The sequence below is a fragment of the Terrapene carolina genome, unplaced genomic scaffold (assembly GCF_002925995.2).
Source record: "Terrapene carolina triunguis isolate 2854851 unplaced genomic scaffold, T_m_triunguis-2.0 Scaffold837, whole genome shotgun sequence".
Classification (NCBI taxonomy): domain Eukaryota; kingdom Metazoa; phylum Chordata; order Testudines; family Emydidae; genus Terrapene; species Terrapene triunguis.
The window spans coordinates 5,463,448-5,483,900 of NW_020665188.1; the positions used below are offsets into that span (position 1 = coordinate 5,463,448).

The following is a 20,453-nucleotide window of genomic DNA, read 5'->3' on the forward strand; positions in this document are numbered from 1 at the left end:
TGCATCTGTAACTTTCACTCCATGCATCTGAAGAAGTGAGGTTTTTTACACACGAAAGCTTATGCCCAAATAGATCTGTTAGTCTTTAAGGTGCCACCCGACTCCTTGTTGTTTTTGTGGATACAGACTAACACGGCTACCCCCTGATATTTTGTGAAGTAGTACTTTGACCTGATTGATAGGTGAACCAGCTTATAGTCACAAGTATACATTCACTGGGATACTCTTACATGGAGTTCCAAACTTCTTTTGACTGTTAGGTGGCAGCATTCATCCAAGCCTTTTTATTATAATGAATTAATCAGGAACCATGACATACCCAATATGACTGGATGTTCTGGAACTCAATTCCAAAGTAGTCGGACTCAACCAAATTCAAATGCTTATAAACCTCTGTCAGCAACGTCTGGCCACAGCACTTGGACTGGAAGAGTAAAAATAAGAAGTATAACAAGATTAAGTATAATTCAAATGAGTTTATTACAAAGTGGAAACAAGATGTATTAACTTTTAAAAGCAGTGGGAAAAAATGTTTCAGAACACTTTTGTATTATTGATCACTAATATTACTGTAGCATTTAAAAGCCCCAACCAGCATTAGGCTCTGTACAAACACACATAACTCAGTTAAAATTACTAGTGGGCATTTCAATAAATTAGCACAAATTTTGCTGTATAACTTGGAGATGCAGGTCCAGATCCTGAGGTGTGCTAGACCTGTAATTCAGTGCACCTGAAGGGGGAGAGGAGAGATCATTTTAAACCAGAGCAGCTGGAGGCCAGTTCAGCCCCTGGTCATAAGTTACAATACCTTAAGGCTGCTCTAATTTATAATTGCTTGCAATGGCACAAAGTTGGCTATGCTGAATGAGAATTCACCCTCAACAAGGAAATCCTCAGCTGGCAAACTGAGGCAGCTTTAAGTCCCCCTTGTACTTCCAGAGCAATACAATGGGACTTAGTGGGGCCAAAGATATGGCCTCTAATGTATATCTGAAAAGATTCACAGGTTGCTGGTCCACTAATGAGCTGGAGGACCCTCACACGAGTCCCTCACTGACAGAGCTAGAATATGGGCTCTGTGGTGGAGAATCTCAGCTCTCATTTCTAGCTTTTTTTCTTGCAAGGACATCCAGGAAAACACACAACATGGCTGCTAAGGTCTTAAGGTATACACACCTGGGCTCCACTTCTGTGTCAGGAAGCTGCTGGAGTCTAAAGATCTCCATCTCTCTCACATTAGCTGTGTGTGTAAAATTAATTTGCGACATCCCAAAGAATCAGCTCGCTAACTCTCCCCACAATCTTTATATCAATTTTGCACACAGAGACAACAACCATGGATACAAACGGATTATGTTAAGTGGGAGGAAGCAGCAAAAAATTTCATAACCTACCCAAAATGCTAAAGTTGGACCTACTTGTTCAAATTTTCAGCTCTCTCTCTCTGCTCCCACTATTGCATGACTAGCAGCTAGCTGCCTTTCGTGAATTCCCCCATCAGTCAATGCATCTAGATTGCATGGGGGATGCTCCACATGGTGGGTATAGGGATGAGGAAACTTACAGCTCCAGCAACACAAAAGGAAAGGAGATAAGGAAAGAGACAAGACTAAGCTGAAGCCATATGGGGCAGAAGTTCTGTAGCCACTGAAAACCCATCTCTCTCACTGAGCTAGGTCTATCATGAGCACCAACTAGGAGAGCTTACACACTCAAAAACTAAATGGAATCTATTCTCCAGTTGAGTATCTAGCTCACTAGCAGAGAGAACCTCACCCACATCCAACTAACCACCTCAAAACCAGATACTAGGACTACTTGCCTACCACCACTGCTGCCAGCAGAGGCCACAGTACAAATCGTCTGTCACCATCAATGCTGATGGAAGGTAGCCAGGTAGAGGAGCCACCTAAAGGAACCTACATGAGATGGAAGGACAAGGGACAAGCAAGGCAGGACAAGAAATATTTTTACCTTGGGGAGAGGGGGAAGAATTAGAGAATGATTTTGGGAGTGAGGAAACTATGGAATACATACATTTTTATTTAACAAGATAAGGAGGAAGAGTATGGAACTAATGGATTTTTGGATGGGGCAGGAATGTATTTTACCCTGGGAAATGTATGTATGAATGAATGAGGTGGAACATTTTTGAGGAAGCACTTTGTTCAAATTTTGGCATTGTGCTATCACTGTGTAAAACACAGCAATACAAACTAAACGAGAAATGAAAACAAACCACAACCCCGACCCCCCATAAAAAGGTGTTTTCTAGCAAAAACGATTCTAGTTTTTCCCTGCTTATTAATATTTATGTTCAAGATTCGGTGATAATGATCAGTTCCTCCTTCAGTCTAGATTTCAGCAGCTAGTTCTGGTACTGTGAAGGAGAACGTCCAATATGCCCTTGATAAAGTATATTAATTTAGGCTTGGTAGTGAGATTTTCCAGTTGAGTACCCTAAAGGAATTTGTATTGCTCAAAAAAGATTGTGTATACTTGAATGAGTCAAAACTCTGGATATTCATATGATTTTGGTTAAAAACAAACAAAAGGAAATATTTCTTCACACAACGTACAGTCAACCTGTGGATCTCTTTGCCAGAGGATGTTGTGAAGGCCAAGACTATAACAGGGTTCAAAAAAGAACTAGATAAATTCATGGAGGATAGGTCCATCAATGGCTATTAGCCAGGATGGGCGGGAATGGTGTCCCTAGCCTCTTGTTTGCTAGAAGCTGGGAATGAGCGACAGGGAGTGGATCACTTGATAATCATCTGTTCTGTTCATTTCCTCTGGGGCACCTGGCACTGGCCACTGTTGGAATACAGGATACTGGGCTAGATTTACCTTTGGTCTGATCCAGTATGGCTGTCCTTATGTTCTTATCCTTATCAGAATGGAAAACTTCTTCAAAAGCATATGTTTACTGCCATTTTAATATGTCGGTCAATTTTATTTATTCAGTGCATTCTGCATATAAACAATTTTTTCTAAGCAAATAATTTGAAGAATTGTTAAATTATCTGGTTTCTTATACCTCTTCTCTCAATATCTTGACCAGTAAGTTTAATAGGCAACAGGAAGCTAACTTCTATTTAAAAACTGCTAAATTCAAATATAATTATTAATCATAGTAAGGCAGAATACAGAAGATTATAGGTAAAGAATCATGCTGTTTGAATGTTTTCATTTTGAAGTTTGCCCTACTGTAGGAATCCCTTTCCAAAGCTTAGAAGGCACTATCATACTGAAATCTAGTCAATTTCAAAACAAAAAAAGTGGAAAATGTTCAGGTACTAAACCTGCTTCCTGAGTTCCCGTCTTTTTTAAAAACAAATTATCTTCTTTTTTTCCTATTTCCCAAATACTTCTCTCCCTCTCCGCACCTTGTGTGAAAGACACTCACTCACAGGGGAAAAGTGACCAACTTAACTGACTATAAAGGGAAACAAAAAAAATTGTAAATTATATAAAGTACTATCAAATTGCTAAAAATGAAAAACATGGAGAAAAATATTTCAATTACAGTAGTCCTGGAGTTACTAGCAACAGTACTAAGTAAAAATTCAGATAGCAATGTGATCTTTAAGTTGACTGTGTCCCCTTTAAATATAAAATGTATCAAAGAATGTTGCATTTACAAAGAGTAGTATTAAGTAATGTGTTGATGAAAATGAGTTACAAAGCTTGGGATCTAACAAAGTATTTCATTATTCTTTGTTTCAAGTTCTGTGGGAAAATTTTGCCTGGGAGAATTTGATTTAGTTTCTCAAGTTGTTTGTTGCATTTACCCATTTCCAGTTCATCTGCCAAGATACAACTCCACCGTTTGACAAGACTCCTAAGTCTTTTGAGTTTATAAATTTCAAAATTAGATTTTGTATTGTCAATTTAATATCAGTTATGCCCGCATAAAAGCTGCACCAGGCAAGTTCTCTTAAACATGTTCTATAATGTGCTTAGAATTTTTATAATGTAGGAAACTGTATATGAATGAAGATTAGATTCTTTAAAGGTCACAAACATTTCAATAGGAATTCCTCATTATGGCACACGTCCATTTCTGAAATTGTCACATTCCCTATGCTCTGCCAACAGTCTACTACAACTGGCATTACAGAATTATTATGGAAGTTCATAAAGATTTCTGTAAAAGAAAAATAAAGTGGCAGGTAGATCAAAGGATATGGTGCTTCAGCTGTAGACACAATTACTTACTTTTAATAATAAAATTCATGTTCCTAAAGGAAATAGAATCAGGACCATAGAGTAAAATTTGTATGAACCTGAATATTCAGTTCCAGCAGCTCCCATTGGCCCAGAGCAGTGAACCGCGGCCACTGGGAGCCGCGATCGGCCGAACCTGCAGACGCGGCAGGTACACAAACCGGCCAAGCCCGCCAGGGGCTTTCCCCGCACGAGCGGCGGAACAAGTCTGGGAACCACTGGTCTAAGGGATAAGCAACAGAAAAGTAGTGTTACGTTTCTCCCACCTTTTTTGGGGCCAGATTACAATTATTTTGGGTTGTGTATTTGTCAGACCCCTATTATTAGTTAAATATTATTCTACCTATATTTTCACTTTCAAAAGTATTCTCTTCCCCAATGAGTCTGAAAGAAAACAACCTGTTTCTAACCTAAACAAAGTACAAACACAAAACATTTAAACCTCCCTCCAAGAGATTAACCTCCGTAGCCTTAACAAATTATTAGGGCTGTTGATTAATCGCAGTTAACTCACACGATTAACTCAAAAAAATTAATCGTGATTAATCGCAGTTTTAATCGCACTGTTAAACAATAGAATACCAATTGAAACTTATTACATATTTTGGATGATTTTCTCCATTTTCATATATATTGTATTCTGTGTTGTCATTAAAATCAAAGTGTATATTATTTTTTATTATAAATGTTTGCACTGTAAAAATTATAAAAAAAATATTTTTTAATTCACCGCATACAAGTATGTAGTGCAATCTCTTTGTCATGAAAGTACGTTTAAAATGTAGATTAGTCCACTCAGTCCTACTTCTTGTTCAGCCAATCGCTAAGATAAACAAGTTTGTTTACATTTACAGGAGATAAAGCTGCCCTCTTCTTATTTACAATGTCACTAGAAAGTGAGAACAGGTATTTGCATGGCACTTTTGTAGCCGGCACTGCAAGGTATTTACATGCCAGATATGCTAAACATTCGTGTGCCCCTTCATGCTTCGACCATCATTGCAGAGGGCATGCTTCCATGCTGATGATGCTAGTTAAAAAAAAATGCATTAATTAAATTAGTGACTGAACTCCTTGGGGAGAATTGTATGTCTCCTGCTGTGTTTTACCACATTCTGCCATACATTTCATGTTCTGGCAGTCTCGAATGATGACCCAGCACATGTTGTTCATTTTAAGAACACTTTCACTGCAAATTTGACAAAACGCAAAGAAGGTACCAATGTGAGATTTCTAAAGATAGCTACAGCACTTGACCCAAGGTTTAAGAATCCGAAGTGCCTTCCAAAATCTGAGAGGGACAAAGCGTGGAGCATGCTTTCAGAAGTCTTAAAAGAGCAACACTCCGATGCGTAAACTACAGAACTCGAACCACCAAAAAAGAAAATCAACCTTCTGCTGGTGGCATCTGACTCAGATAACGAAAATGAACATGCGTCAGTCCGCATTACTTTGGATTGTTATCAAGCAGAACCCATCATCAGCATGAACGCATGTCCCCTAGAATGGTGGTTGAAGCGTGAAGGGACCTATGAATCTTTAGCGCATCTGACACTTAAATATCTTGCGACGCCGGTTACAACAGTGCCATGCGACAGCCTGTTCTCACTTTCAGGTGACATTGTAAACAAGAAGAGGGCAGCATTATCTCCTGCAAATGTAAACAAACTTGTTAGTCTAAGTGACTGGCTGAACAAGAAGTAGGACTGAGTGGACTTGCAGGGTCTAAAATTTTACATTGTTTTATTTTTGAATGCAGTTTTTTTTTTGTACATAATTCTACATTTGTAAGTTCAACTTTCATGATAAAGAGATTGCACTACAGTACTTGTATTAGGTGAATTGAAAAATACTATTTCTTTTGTTTTTTTACTGTGCTTGTAATCAAAAATAAATATGAAGTGAGCACTGTACACTGTACTGTATTGTGTTATAATTGAAATCAATATATTTGAAAATGTAGAAAACATCCAAAAATATTTAAATAAATGGTGTTCTATTACTGTTTAACAGTGCGATTAATTGCGATTACATTTTTTGTTCGCATGACAGTCCTACAAATTACCCTAGTGATGGCCACTTGTTGCCTGTGCAACCTGCCAGAAGCCTAAGGGGGCAGCAGCAGCATAAAAGGGTTGTGAGAATGGACTGTGATGGAGCAGCTACCCTTAAAAGAAAATTATTTTAATGATATGAGGAACCTTCTGGTAAAGTTGGTCTGTTAGACTCCTAGAAAATGCTGTTGTGAATACCTCAGTAAAATAACTAAGCCACTTTTTGATATTCAAATACCAATTATACCTAGCAGCCTTAATCAAATACTGAATAAAAATAAGCAACTTGCGAGACTTTATGACAGCCCTAGAATTTGGGAAATGATACTGCTTCCTTTAATATACTGTGACAGACCCAGACCAGTGGGGTACAGGAGTCTGGTAGAGGGCAAATATACTGGTCACTGGATGAGTAGTTTTCTGTTCCCTGAGTGACCAGAGCAGGGGCTGCACTAGAGTAATCAGGAACCTGCTAGAACCAGTTAAGGCAGGCAGGCTAATTAGGACACCTGGAGCCAATTAAGAAGAAGCTGCTAGAATCAATTAAGGCAGGCTAATCAGGGCATCTGGGTTTTAAAAGGAGCTCACTTCAGTTTGTGGTGTGAGTGTGAGGAGCTGGGAGCAAGAGGCGCAAGGAGCTGAGAGGGAGAGGGTGTGGGTGTGGGTGTGCTGCTGGAGGACTGAGGAGCACAAGCATTATCAGACACCAGGAGGAAGGTCCTGTGGTGAGAATAAGGAAGGTGTTTGGAGGAGGCCATGGAGAAGTAGCCCAGGGAGTTGTAGCTGTCATGCAGCTGTTACAGGAGGCACTATAGACAGCTGCAGTCCACAGGGCCCTGGGCTGGAACCCAGAGTAGAGGGCGGGCCCGGGTTCCCCCCAAACCTCCCAATTGACCTGGACTGTGGGTTCTTCCAGAGGGGAAGGTCTCTGGGCTGTTCCCCAACCCACATGGTGAATCTCTAAGGCAAGAAAATCCGCCAATAAGCGCAGGACCCACCAAGATAGAGGAGGAACTTTGGTATCTGTATTGTGACAGAGATATACTGGCAGCCACTGCACCTGATGAAACCAGATAAAAAATGTTGCTACAATTTTGACCTTGTGAAGAATTGAACATTTTTAGTTTGTCATAAAAGACAAAGGATTAATGAGTTTCAATAACTAATGGAAAAATCTGAGCTCAGTTATTTTCACCTATAACTCAAATACCTAGCGCATAATCCTGCTCCCACTGAAGTTAATGGCAAAATTTCCCTTGACTTCAATGGCATCAGGATTTGACCCTCTATTGGCAAGTAAATTAAAGGAGAACCTAGGACTCTCAGCCACAATCTACTAACTAGAGTTATCAAGCAATCATGACAAATCAAATCACTCATTTCAAATCTTTTCAGAATTCTGTATGTTTGCCCTTTCCTTGGTTGAGAACTGTTGGGCTTATCTGAAAGACATTTCAAATGAGATGATACCTGACATCTGGCCAGAACGTTTTAGGAAGAGTGAGTTTTAGTGGCCTTAAGTACAGAGATACATTAGCTCAACATTTCCAACTGGGTATTTGAGACTCAGTTACGTCACAAATGTAAATACCAGGTGGGGTCCTTTTTCACTACTGTTACTAGAATTATCGGGATGTAAATATTTTGTTTCAAATAACTTGCAAACCAGATAATTGGATTAAAATATTATCATCTCCCATGTTGTGTATACTTTGCTCGCTACACCATCTCCCAAAGTAAGGAGTGTAACTTATATCCATAGCTTAGAAAAAAAAAAGGTGTATTGACAAAATGGACTGATAGAGAGGCCCCTTCATTCCACAGATGGATTTCTATGCTTGGACATATCAAACATCTTCAATACAATGCCTACATAGACCCTCATATGACTCATCGGAGTTCTGAATGCAAACAAATTCCAGAACCTGTTTTGTATGCCCTTTCAGTCAAATTGATCTCTAATTCTGAAGACACATTGTGGACCTTATTTAGGGTTGTCACAACCTCGCTTCAAGATGCTACTTTTTAATTACATATTTTCATATGCAGTTTGACAACAATTAAATAAGTATGAGAGTATTTTTGTGTTTTCCATTAGATGATGAGTCTCTCATAGTAAGCATTTCACAACAAAAAACAGAATAAAAATGTTTAAAAGCAAATATGTTTCAGTTACAATTACGTGTTAATAAAAATGAATAGGACATAGTTTTGGTGATATTAAGATCCACATTGTGTGCAATGAAATTATGCCAAAATGAGTGTCAATCACATTTTCAAATGGAAAAATTACTTTTCTCTGAAGCAATTTCACTTGTAACAAGCTCCAGCTGAAGTTTTGACAGAACTTTATCCCAAAATAATAACTAACTAAAGCAGTTTTTCCTTGGGAGTATCCTAGACATCTAAGCTCAAGCTTCCACTACTGTACAGGCCAACGCTCTCCTCCAAACCTCAATGCCAATACCCCTGTTCAAAAAAACATATATTCCAGAATTCATTAGTGCATCTGTTATTTACTTGGGTTTGTTTTACTACTAACTTTAATATTTAAATTCTATTTTATTTAAGATATTTATAGAGCATATGTCCATGTAGTATGTTAGCACTTAAAACATTTACAATTTTAGAGCATTCTCCATTCAGAACATTAAGGCACATTCTGTTTTTCCATCTCTTCTCTCAGTTTGAGGACGCTTTGCATATGTGTGAGAGCTTATAGTTCTCCATTGTCTGTTAAAAGCAGGAAGGCTATAGCAAACAAAGTTGTTATGGACACCACCACAAAAGGAAAAGATAGAAAACAAAGTAATAAGTTGGTGCTGCACTGTGGGGAGCCCACGTTTTCCTGAGAACACTTTTCTCCTAAACTCACAAAAAGTCAGACAAAGTTTATCTAGTGAGGAAAATATTGTACTGTGCATGCTCAATAAGTTAAGTTATTTTCAAACTGTCCTCAATTGTATCGAGTTCTTACAAATCTAGCAAAGCACACATTAATCAGTTACGTCTAAGAATATGTACAGTTTGGCTTTTTAAGAACTAACCTTTTTAGAATCATGCTCTCAATGACTGAAAAAGACACCAAATAATTGTGAAGTGCAATATGGTAAGAAAACTGTCCACCTGAAAACAGCACCTTTCCCCTCTACAGATCAGATTCCTGTCATAGGCTCATATCATAAAATAGGTCCTACCTGCTTAATCACAAAAGTAAATTCTGTCACCTCTTTTCCACTCCCCCACCCCCAGCATTGCATTGCAGAGCCAATACATCTATGGGAGCACGAGTTTGAACCTATTCTAGCTCATGCATCATCAGATTTGATAACCAAATTCAAATTACACAACCATATTGTGGCCCCAGTTACACCTATACAAACCAATAAGACAACAGGATCACACAGGTGTAAATAAGGACGGAATTTAGCCTACAGAATTTTTATTATTGGTAATAGCACATGAGCCAGAAAGAATATGACTTGGTTTTCAGATCTCAGGTAGAGTTTCCGGGCTTACAAAGAGGTAAAAAAGCATTTTAAATGTTCACAATTGATCGAGTCACTGAAAACAAATATGGAACCCCACAATGCCATTTATATAGAGAAGAACGGTGTATTATTTGTATTATAGAGGCCTAGGGAATCACCAAGATCATGGCATCAGTCAACACCGAATTTCATCAGCCACCATTCTACACATTCAGGGATTGTCTTCACTACAACAGTTACATCAAGTTACTCCGCTTGAGCAAGCATAGCTCAAAGGAGCAGCCACGCTGCAAAACACAATTTGAGCCACACAGAGTGATTAGATTAGCAATTAGTGAGGTGCACTAACTCAAACTATAATCCAGGAGTTGGCAACCTTTCAGAAGCGTTGTGCCGAGTCTTCATTTATTCACTCTAATTTAAGGTTTCACGTGTCAGTAATATATTTTAATGTTTTTAGAAGGTCTCTTTCTTTAAGTCTATAATATATAACTAAACTATTGTTGATGTAAAGTAAATAAGGTTTTTAAAATGTTTAAGAAGCTTCATTTAAAATTAAATTAAAATGCCGAGGCCCCCGGACCGGTGGCCAGGACCCAGTGGCGTAACCAGGTTCTAAGAGCAGGGGGAGCAAACATTAAAAAGGTGCCCCCCCTTGGCTCCTCCTCCGGCCACGCCCCCCCCCCCCCCGCGGGCCCCCCCCCCCCATGGCTCCTCCGGCCGTGCCGCCCCCTCCTTGCCTGCAGGAGCCCAGCGCCAGTGTAATGACACAAACAGCTCCTGCTCCCAATTCCCTACTTTGGATGACTTTGGGTGTACTGAGCATGCTCACCCGAACTGAGAATGCCCAGTAACCTTGGCTGTTGCCACTGCCCTCTCTCTGCCGGCCCGGCAGGCCAAGCTTCAGAGCAGAGCGTAGGCCCCACCCGCTGGCGCCATGGTAACCCCTAACTAAGGGGCTGCTTTTGGAAAATGTGCTGAGGGGAAGCAGCTGCTTCCCCTGCACACCCCCTAGCTACGCTACTGCCAGGACCTGGGCAGCGTGAGTGCCACTGAAAATCAGCTCATGTGCCACGTTTGGCACACATGCCATAGGTTGCCTACCCCACTGTAATCTGTAGCTGAATCCCCAGGACACTAGGAACTCAAGTATCAGCAGCACTGGAGCTTCAATCTACACCTCCCAAAAGGCCAGCTAGCTCGAGTTTAAAAGCACCACTTAACACGAGATAGAGATTGGTGTGTGAGCAGGCGTCTTGTTAGGGGCAAGTTTATACCTAAAGCTAATATTGCAGTGAAGACAAGCTCTCAGTTAGGATTCTAAGGGATCTTACAAAGTTATTTAGTCTCAGCTAACCTAAACAATTGTGCAAGGGTATCATCTGCAGGTTTTGCCACTTACTGCAAACATTCTAGCATGGAACTTTTGGGCACTCTTATTGTTAATGTTTTGGTGTGTTGAATGTAGGACTGACAAGCGATTTAAAAAAATTAATCACGATTAATTGCGCTGTTAAACAATAATAGAACACTATATTTAAATATTTTGGGATGTTTTCTACATTTTCAAATATATTGATCTCAATTACAACACAATACAAACTGTACAGTCCTCACTTTATATTTATTTTTTATTACAAATCTTTGCAATGTAAAAAAGAAAAGAAATAGTATTTCAGTTCACCTAATACAAGTACTGTAGTGTAATCTCTTTATCATGAAAGTTGAACTTACAAATGTAGAATTATCTACAAAAAAATAACTGCACTCAAAAATAAAACAAAGTCCACTCAGTCCTACTTCTTATTCAGCCAATAACTCAAAACAAGTTTGTTTACATGTGTGGGAGACAATGCTGCCCGTTTCTTGTTTACAATGTCACCTGAAAGTGAGAATAGGCATTCGCATGGCATTGTTATAGCCAGCGTCGCAAGATATTTACATGCCAGATGCGCTAAAGATTCGTATGTTAGCATGTTCTCTGGAATGGTCGCCGAGGACATACGAATCATTAGCATAACTGTCACGGAAATACCTTGCAACGCTGGCTACAAAAGTGCCACGTGAACGCCTATTCTCACTTTCAGGTGACACTGTAAATAAGAAGTGGGCAGCATTATCTCCCATAAATGTAAACAAACTTGTTTGTCTTAGCGATTGGCTGAACAAGAAATAGGACTAAATGGACTTGTAGGCTCTAAAGTTTTGCATTACTTAACTCAAAAATAAAACAATGTAACAAAGAATTCTACATTTGTAAGTTGCACTTTCATGATAAAGAGATTGCACTACAGTACTTGAATGAGGTGAATTGAAAAATACTAGAGTAAATATTTGTAATAAAAATAATATAAAGTGAGCACTGTACACTTTGTATTCTGTGTTGTAACTGAAATCAATACATCTGAAAATGTAGAAAGATCCAAAAATATTTAATGAATTTCAATGGATAGTCTATTACCAGTGTGATTAAAACTGCGATTAATTGCAATTAAATTTTTGAGTTAATCACGTGACTTATCTACAATTAATTGACAGCCCTAGTTGAAAGACATCTTCACACTTTCTCCACTGTCTCCCTCTTATCATGGAAAAAAAAAAATCTACAAATCAAAGCCACCTCTTCATCCTTCTCCAAATCCCTCCTTAAAATTTACCAATGCTGTGACATTCAAATAACCAATCAACAATGGCAATGCAAACAGCAAGCCAAGACTTCTGTTAATTATGCAGAACTTGCTGTCTTATTGTAACCTTCTCCCTCAAGCTTCCTTACCTTTGTCTGTTGTGTCTACATGTTGAGTCCCATTATAAGACTAGGGCTTGAGCGCTCCCCTTTAGTTATTTATTTCAATGGCACCTAGCACAATGGAGCCCTGAATCTTGATTGGGTTCAATGGGTATTACTGTACATTTTTCCAGTTTCTCTTTCATATAAGAAAAAAAGGGCTGAACATTTATTCCTCTGTGCACACACATCATCCCCCTATCGACAATGTCAGCTAACTATACAGAGCTCCCAATACACTTAGACCATCCCATAACTACCCCCTCAGGAAAAATCAAAATAATTAACCAAATCACTGATTTAAAAGTCACTTGATTTTTTTAATTCATTAATTTGTCAGGTTAATTAATTTGAAATTTTGTGCTACTGCAATTTAGATTACAATTTATAATGAAATAAATTATAAATCCCATTGTACATATGCTGCTCCTGGGTAGAGTATCTTCTTTGAATTTTACAAAACTCTAAAATTCAGAATAAAAAAATGTAAAATTTCAAATTTTACTAAGAATTAAGAACCCAAACATCTACTTTAGCAATTTAAGATTGAAAAATGTGAAATAAAGAAAAACAAAATGTAAAACTGATTTAAATGGGGAAAAAAAAAGTATTACCATGATTCCTTGGAGGAGGTGGGTCTGAAAGCCCACGCTTCAGCCCGAGCCCAAACATCTACACTGCAATTTTATAGGCCTGCAGTCCGAGCCTTGCAAGCCCAAGTCAGGGGACATGGGCCACCCATGACTGTTTTATTGCAATGTAGAAATACCCTAAGGCCTTCCTTGACATCCGTTCTACTTGGCAGTGGTGCAGACTGTGCCCTTCTGCTCTTCCAAAGACAGTTTCTTGCAATGGGGAAGCCACAGGAGAGATCAGTAATCTGTAATACTGAGATGCAACACAAATTCCAGAATACCAGATGTGTTCAAGATCAGTGAAAGCCTCACTTCTGGGCAATTTTCTTTTTTTGGCCGTTGTCTCATCCAGTGTAAGTACCTATACTTTTCACTTGTATTGATAACACTGACTTATTTTAGCATTACGCTAAGAATTAGAGCAGCGGTTCTCAAAGTGGGTCACAACCTCATTTTAATGGGGTTGTCAGGGCTGGCATTAGACTTGCTGGGACCAAGGGCTGAAGCTGAAGCCCGAGCCCCACCACTTACGGCCAAAGCCCGAGGGCTTCAGCACTGGTTGGATGTTGCACTCCAAGTGTTTTATGGAAATATGCTTATGCGTGTGAATATGATGCAACTCGAATATGCTTTATGCAAAAGGTCTCTTGTAAGGTATCATAACAAAGGTTATAACCTACTCAATATATTCCTCCTGTTTGTTTGTATGTATGTATCATTCTTGTATCTGAAGCTAGAAATATGAAGTATAACTCTGAGATCCTATTGTAATTTGCAAAGTGTGGGCCATTAATGGTGGTTTAGAATCTTGATGGCTCCCACTGACTAGGGCAATTTGTTGTAAATGGCTCTGTTTACTTACAAACCTTCCTGTGTACGTGTAGGCCACCCCAGGAAGAATGGAGGCTGGGGTCTCACAGGACATGTGATTATGTCACCTGATACTGGAATCTATCTTACACCTGGTGCTTTTCCATTTAGAAGGAGGGGTGGGGACCCAGAGAGAAAAAAGATTCCCTCCTTGTGCCAAAGCTATAAAAGGGGGTAGAACAGAATAAAGAGGGCTGCCAGTCATGAGAACACCCCTGCTTTCCAGCTAAGATGTCTGCTGGAACTAACAAGGACTGTACCAGGGGAAAGGATTGGGCCCAGACTAGGAAGGAGTCTAATCTGTGAAAGAAGCTTATTGGAACATCTCTGAGGGTGAGATTTTACCTGTCATCAGTTTCTTAATGTATTAGGCTCAGACTTGCATGTTTTTGCTTTATTTTGCTTGGTGACTTACTTTGTTCTGTCAGTTATTACTTGAAACCACTTAAATCCTACTTTTTATACTTAATAAAATCACTTTTGTTTATTAATGAACCCAGAGTAAGTGATTAATACCTGGGGGAGCAAACAGCTGTGCATCTCTCTCTATCAGTTTTATAGAGGGCGAACAGTTTATGAGTTTACCTTGTATAAGCTTTATACAGAGTAAAACCGATTTATTTGGGGTTTGGATCCCACTGGGAGCTGGGTGTTGGAGATAAGTGACCTGCTGAGCAGTTTTTGGTTAAAGTCTGCAGCTTTGGGGGCGTGGACCAGACCTGGGTCTGTGTTGCAGCAGGCTAGCGTATCTGGCTCAACAAGGTAGGGTTCTGGAATACCAAGCTGGCAGGTAAAACGGACTCAGAGATAAATTCAGCACACCAGGTGACAGTACCAAGGCGGTCTCTGTGACCGAACCTGTCACACAGGGCTCAGGTTACAGGCCTCCCACCTGTGGCTGAAGTCCTTGGGCTTTGGCCTCCCCCCCACCCTGGGTGGTGGGGCTTGGGTGTTCCCACTCCCCCCTCCCAGTCTGGCGTGGCGTGGCTTGGGCTTTGTTTCCCCCGCCATCACCTGGGGTCGTGTAGTAATTTTTGTTGTTAGAAGGGGGTCATAGTGCAAAGAAGTTACTGTTAAAATGGTACTGTTAAAAGCTGAAGAACCTTCCAGCTTCTTGGTCATTAGTGTGAGTTTGTTCCAGGTAAGCAGTGACTGAAAATCATTACCATTAGATGGCTGTTATGTGGCTCTATGTGAAGTGAGTTGGTAATATAAGTCCATTTCCTGAAATACCGATGTCCTCAAATACATGACAAATAGTACCTTAAAAGTGTCAGCCAACAGTCCAAGGATTGAATATTAAATGGCCAAAAGAACTAAGTGACTCACATTCCTGAAGGAGAGCCTTCCAAAAAAAGGGGGAAAAACCTTGAAGTTCAGCAATGAAAAAGGGTGGGGAAACCTGCATTGCCAGTGCTACTGTATCTATTCTATGGCTAAAATAAAGAGCTCTTTAGCTTCCACTGCTGTGGTCTGGTACCTCTGACCAGCACTACATTCAAGTTTAATTTCTTTAAATAGTTTTAACTTAAATAAAAAAAGCAAAGAGAATCAGTTTTTCCATCAGTCATCTTTCCCAAGCATTCCTTTTTAACAACATTTATAAGTGAATTGCCACTGTGGCAAATTTAAATTAGCATGCATTACATGGAGTATAAAATTATATGCCTGCTAAAATAAAATACATATGCATAGCTGTATGCCAGGATACTCCCATAACCACATTCAACTCTGGCAAAATGGAGAGGGAGCATAGTCTAGTTATTAAAGCAGAACTAGAAGCCAGGATTCTATTTTCATTTTCCGACCTGTGACTTCGGGGACATATCACATTTTCCCCATAGGCCTCAGTTTCTTCAACTGCAAAACAGGACGAATACCATCTATCTCACAGGGATGGAAGATACTCTGCATTTCTAGAGTGCCTTCCATCCATAGATCTCAAAATATGATATAACATTTTTCAAATGAATAGTCACCAACCAAAACTTCTATTTGTTTCCGTACACAATTTAAAATGGATTAAATACAAACATTCCCTTTAGTAACAAAACAAAACAAAAATCTACATTACTTCACTCAAAGTTGTAGTAACTCTAAAATTCTCATTTAATATTAAAGTTATACTACTGAAATGCAATAAACTAGTGAATGTTTAAAATACAAAATCATTCTAAAAACGGTTTCAAAATGTCTTTACAGATTTGTGTTGTATTTATACTATTTTAGCTTTAACACGGTTTGTCTTTAAATATTTCAGTGGTAGGTCACTGCAACTTAATAATATGCTCTGTGCTTTTTTAACTCCAGTTTCCTCAAATCTAGAAGAGCTATGTAATGGCACTCAGATATTTGTGAATTAGACCCATATAAACTGTGCTGTATTTTTCAGAATGTTTTATTAAAAAATTAAAGAGGTTTTAAGAGTACGTACAGCAGCTTTGGTACTGTAGATGTTTCTTAGATCAATAAAGGGGTTAATCCAACAACACAGTTAATCCCCCTTTCCAAGGCTTGTTTGGTAAATCAACAGAAGAATTCTTCTGTGTCTACAACAGGGATTGGGTCAACCTAACTATAGTGGCTCAGGGAGCAAAATTTTTCACAGCCCTGAGCAACACAGCCTTTTAATTCTTAAGCGTAGAACTGATCTAAGGGTATGTCTACACTACGAGGGTAGTTCGATTTCACTTAAATCGAATATGTGGAATCGATATTGCAAAGTCGAACGTGTGTGTCCACACTAAGGACAGTAATTCGACTTTGTGAGTCCACACTAACGGGGCAAGAGTCGACATTGGAAGCGGTGCACTGTGGGCAGCTATCCCACAGTTCCCGCAGTCCTCGCTGCCCATTGGAATTCTGGGTCGAGCCGCCAATGCCTTCTGGGTAAAAAAATGTGTCGAGCGTGCTTTTGGGTAACTGTCGTCATCCGTCCGTCACTACCGCCCTCCCTCCCTCCCTGAAAGCGCCGGCGGGAAATCAGTTCGCGCACTTTTCTGGTCAGTGACAGCGCAGACGCCACAGCACTGCGATCATGGAGCCCGCTGCGACCATCGCTGCAGTTGTGGCCGTTGTCAACGCCTCGCAGCTTCTCATCCACCTTTCCCAGAGGCAGATACAGAGAAATCAGGCGAGGAGGCTACGGCACCGCGGTGAGGGCCTGAAGTATGAGAGTAGCACAGAGCTGTCAGAAACCACGAGACCCAGCGCCGAGGACATCACGGTGGCAATGGGTCATGTGGATATTGTGGAACGGCGATTCTGGGCCCGGGAAACAAGCACGGACTGGTGGGACCGCATAGTGCTGCAGGTCTGGGATGAATCCCAGTGGCTGCGAGACTTTCGCATGTGGAAGGGGACTTTCCTCGAACTTTGTGAGTTGCTGTCCCCTGCCCTGAAGTGCAATGACACCCGGATGCGAGCAGCCCTGACTGTCCAGAAGCGAGTGGCCATAGCCCTCTGGAAGCTTGCAACGCCGGACAGCTACCGGTCAGTCGCGAACCACTTTGGTGTGGGCAAATCTACCGTGGGGGTTGTTGTGATGCAAGTAGCCAACGCAATCGTTGAGGTACTGCTCTCAAAGGTAGTGACCCTGGGAAACGCGCAGGCCATCATAGATGGCTTCGCCGCGATGGGATTCCCAAACTGCGGTGGGGCTATAGATGGAACTCACATCCCTATCCTGGGACCGGACCACCAGGCCAGCCAGTACATTAACAGAAAGGGCTACTTTTCAATGGTGCTGCAAGCACTGGTGGACCATAAGGGACGTTTTACCAACATCAACGTCGGATGGCCGGGCAAGGTTCATGACGCTCGCGTGTTCAGGAACTCTGGTCTGTTTAGATGGCTGCAGGAAGGTATTTACTTCCCGGACCACAAAATAACTCTTGGGGATGTGGAGATGCCTACAGTGATCCTCGGGGACCCAGCCTACCCGCTAATGCCCTGGCTCATGAAGCCCTATACTGGCGCCCTGGACACAGAAAAAGAACTGTTCAACTACCGGCTGAGCAAGTGCAGAATGGTGGTGGAGTGTGCTTTTGGCCGTCTCAAGGGGAGATGGAGAAGCTTACTGACTCGCTGTGATCTCAGCGAAACCAATATCCCCATTGTTGTAGCAGCTTGCTGTGTGTTCCACAATCTCTGTGAGAGCAAGGGGGAGACCTTTATGGCGGGGTGGGAGGTTGAGGCAAATACCCTGGCTTCAGATTACGCCCAGCCAGACAGCCGGGCGATTAGAAGAGCCCAGCGGGACGCGCTGTGCATCCGGGAGGCTTTGAAAGCTAGGTTCCACAGTGAGCAGGGTAACCAGTGACTGTTAACTTTGTGGACACAGAAGCTGAACCTGCCCCCGTTTCTTTACCCAGTTTATGTTGACTATCCTCTCCACCTACATACCCCCTTCACCCCCTTCCCAAAAAATAAAATCAGTTCTATTTTCTTAATGAACACCGTTGTCTTTATTACTGTTTTCGCGGGAATGTTTTAAACCTGGGACGCAGACTGTGGTGGGGGGGGGCGGGTGTAGTGTAGTGATGCAAATGATGCCTCTAAACTCCTGGAATGACAGGCTCCGCAGTGGTGGACTGGTTGTTTCAACGGAGCCTGCCAGCTATCCTGGGCGGGACTGCGTGTATGTGTCGGCTATGTGACTTTCTGGCAGGGGGAGGAGGGTTACAGATCCCCTGCTGTGTGGCTCTGTGATCCAGGATAAGGACCGCTGCATAAGATCTGTAACTGCCTTCCCCCGCCACAAAGTCACAGAGCAAACCACCCCCCCCCCCCCCCGAACATGAAAACCACCTCCCAGACTGACCAGGGTAACTAGTAACTGCACTGTGTATGTGCCCTGCTGCTGGACCTGCCCCTGCCTCTGTACCCTGCTAAAGGTGACTATACTGTCCAATTACCAACCACCTTCCCCCCCTTCACACAGACTCTCCTCCAAAAGAAAATGATGGAAACAATAATTAACAGAAACGTATATTTTATTAGTAACAACACATGAAACAGGGGGGTTGGAACTTGGACGGGGGCTTGTGTGAGGTGGGTAGGAAAGGACTTTTCAAAGTTTGGGGAATGAGAGCCTTCTAGTGCTACAGCACTCTGCAGGGGTGGAGTGAAACTTTTCACGGCCCCTGCCGCCCCTCCTTCTTTGGACTTTGGGTGAGGGGGGTATGGGACTTGGTGGCGGGGGAGGGTGGTTACAGATGCACTGCAGCGGGGCTCTCTCCTCCTGCCTCCGGTCCTGCAGAACATCCACAAGGCGCCGGAGCGTGTCCGTTTGCTTCCTCATCAGTCCAAGCAGCGTTTGAGTCGCCTGCTGGTCTTCCTGACGCCACCTCTCCTCCCGTTCCATGTTTGCTCTGTGCATTTGGGACAAGTTCTCCCTCCACTGTGTCTGCTGGGCTGCCTGGGCTCGGGAGCAGCACATTAGTTCTGAGAACATGTCCTCCCGCGTCTTCTTCTTCTTCCTCCGCCTAATCTGCGCTAGCCTCTGGGACTGTGATGCCACGCTGGGTTGGGAGACAGTCGCAGATGTGGCTGTGGGAATGGGAAAAAGGGAGTAAATTCCTCAGAAAGATAAATGTAGTTGTGAACAAAGAACATAGTCTTTCTTTGTGAACAAGACCATGCCCTGCACCTATCACATGCGCACTCAGGACAAGGTCGAATTTTCGGCCCTCGCCTTCAGTGCCTGTGGTCTTGCAGTGGCGATCTGAGAAGCGGGGCAGGACACCGGAATTTGTGTAGCGGGCAAACATGGTAAGCCGTAGACTTGTGGCTGCTTAAAACTTTAATAGTAGCACTGGCCTCCTTTCACATTGAAAGCAATGCCAGTTTCTGCTGCCAGCAATCAGGCAAGCATGAACTCTGCCCCTGTCCCACCCCCTCGCGGCTGTCCCAGGGAAAGATCCCTGTATGCTGCCCCTCTCCCGCCTCCACCGTGTGGCTGTAAAGCAGTCCCAATACTGACATTCCCCTACCTAATTCAAAGCAGGGCATCATGAGCGACATCACCCTGATGAGGATCTCGGACAGCGAGAAGGAACGGATGCTTAGGGAAAGCCTGCAAAAACCAGGGCCGTATGCCGCCATGCTCTGCAGGGCAATGATCCCTGAGTACTTGATTGTCTCCTGGCGCGGAAACGTTTCGTACCATGGAGGACCCAATAAGATCGCTCTCCCCAGGAACCTGATGAACAGGCTTGAACATTACCTCCAGGAGAGCTAAGTTGAGATCTCCCATGAGGATTTCATCTCTATCCCCGGACATATAGACCGGATTTTGGTGTAGCTGCACTGGCAGAGACTAAAGAGTGGAGCGTCTTGGGCAGCAGAATCATGAAAAACCGGACATTGTTAGATTTTTTTT

General features: G+C 41.9%; 1 protein-coding gene across 5 annotated transcripts in view; it reads right to left on the reverse strand.

Annotated features, from left to right (window-relative positions):
- FARP2 (FERM, ARH/RhoGEF and pleckstrin domain protein 2) overlaps window positions 1–20,453 on the reverse strand; it is a 242,518-nt gene that overhangs the window by 183,426 nt on the left and 38,639 nt on the right. For all 5 annotated transcript variants that reach the window (XM_024214386.2, XM_024214384.3, XM_024214385.3 and 2 more), the window contains exon 3: window positions 320–424. In XM_024214386.2, coding sequence (XP_024070154.2) covers window positions 320–424 — 105 coding nt within the window. The remainder of the gene's footprint in view (window positions 1–319; window positions 425–20,453) is intronic.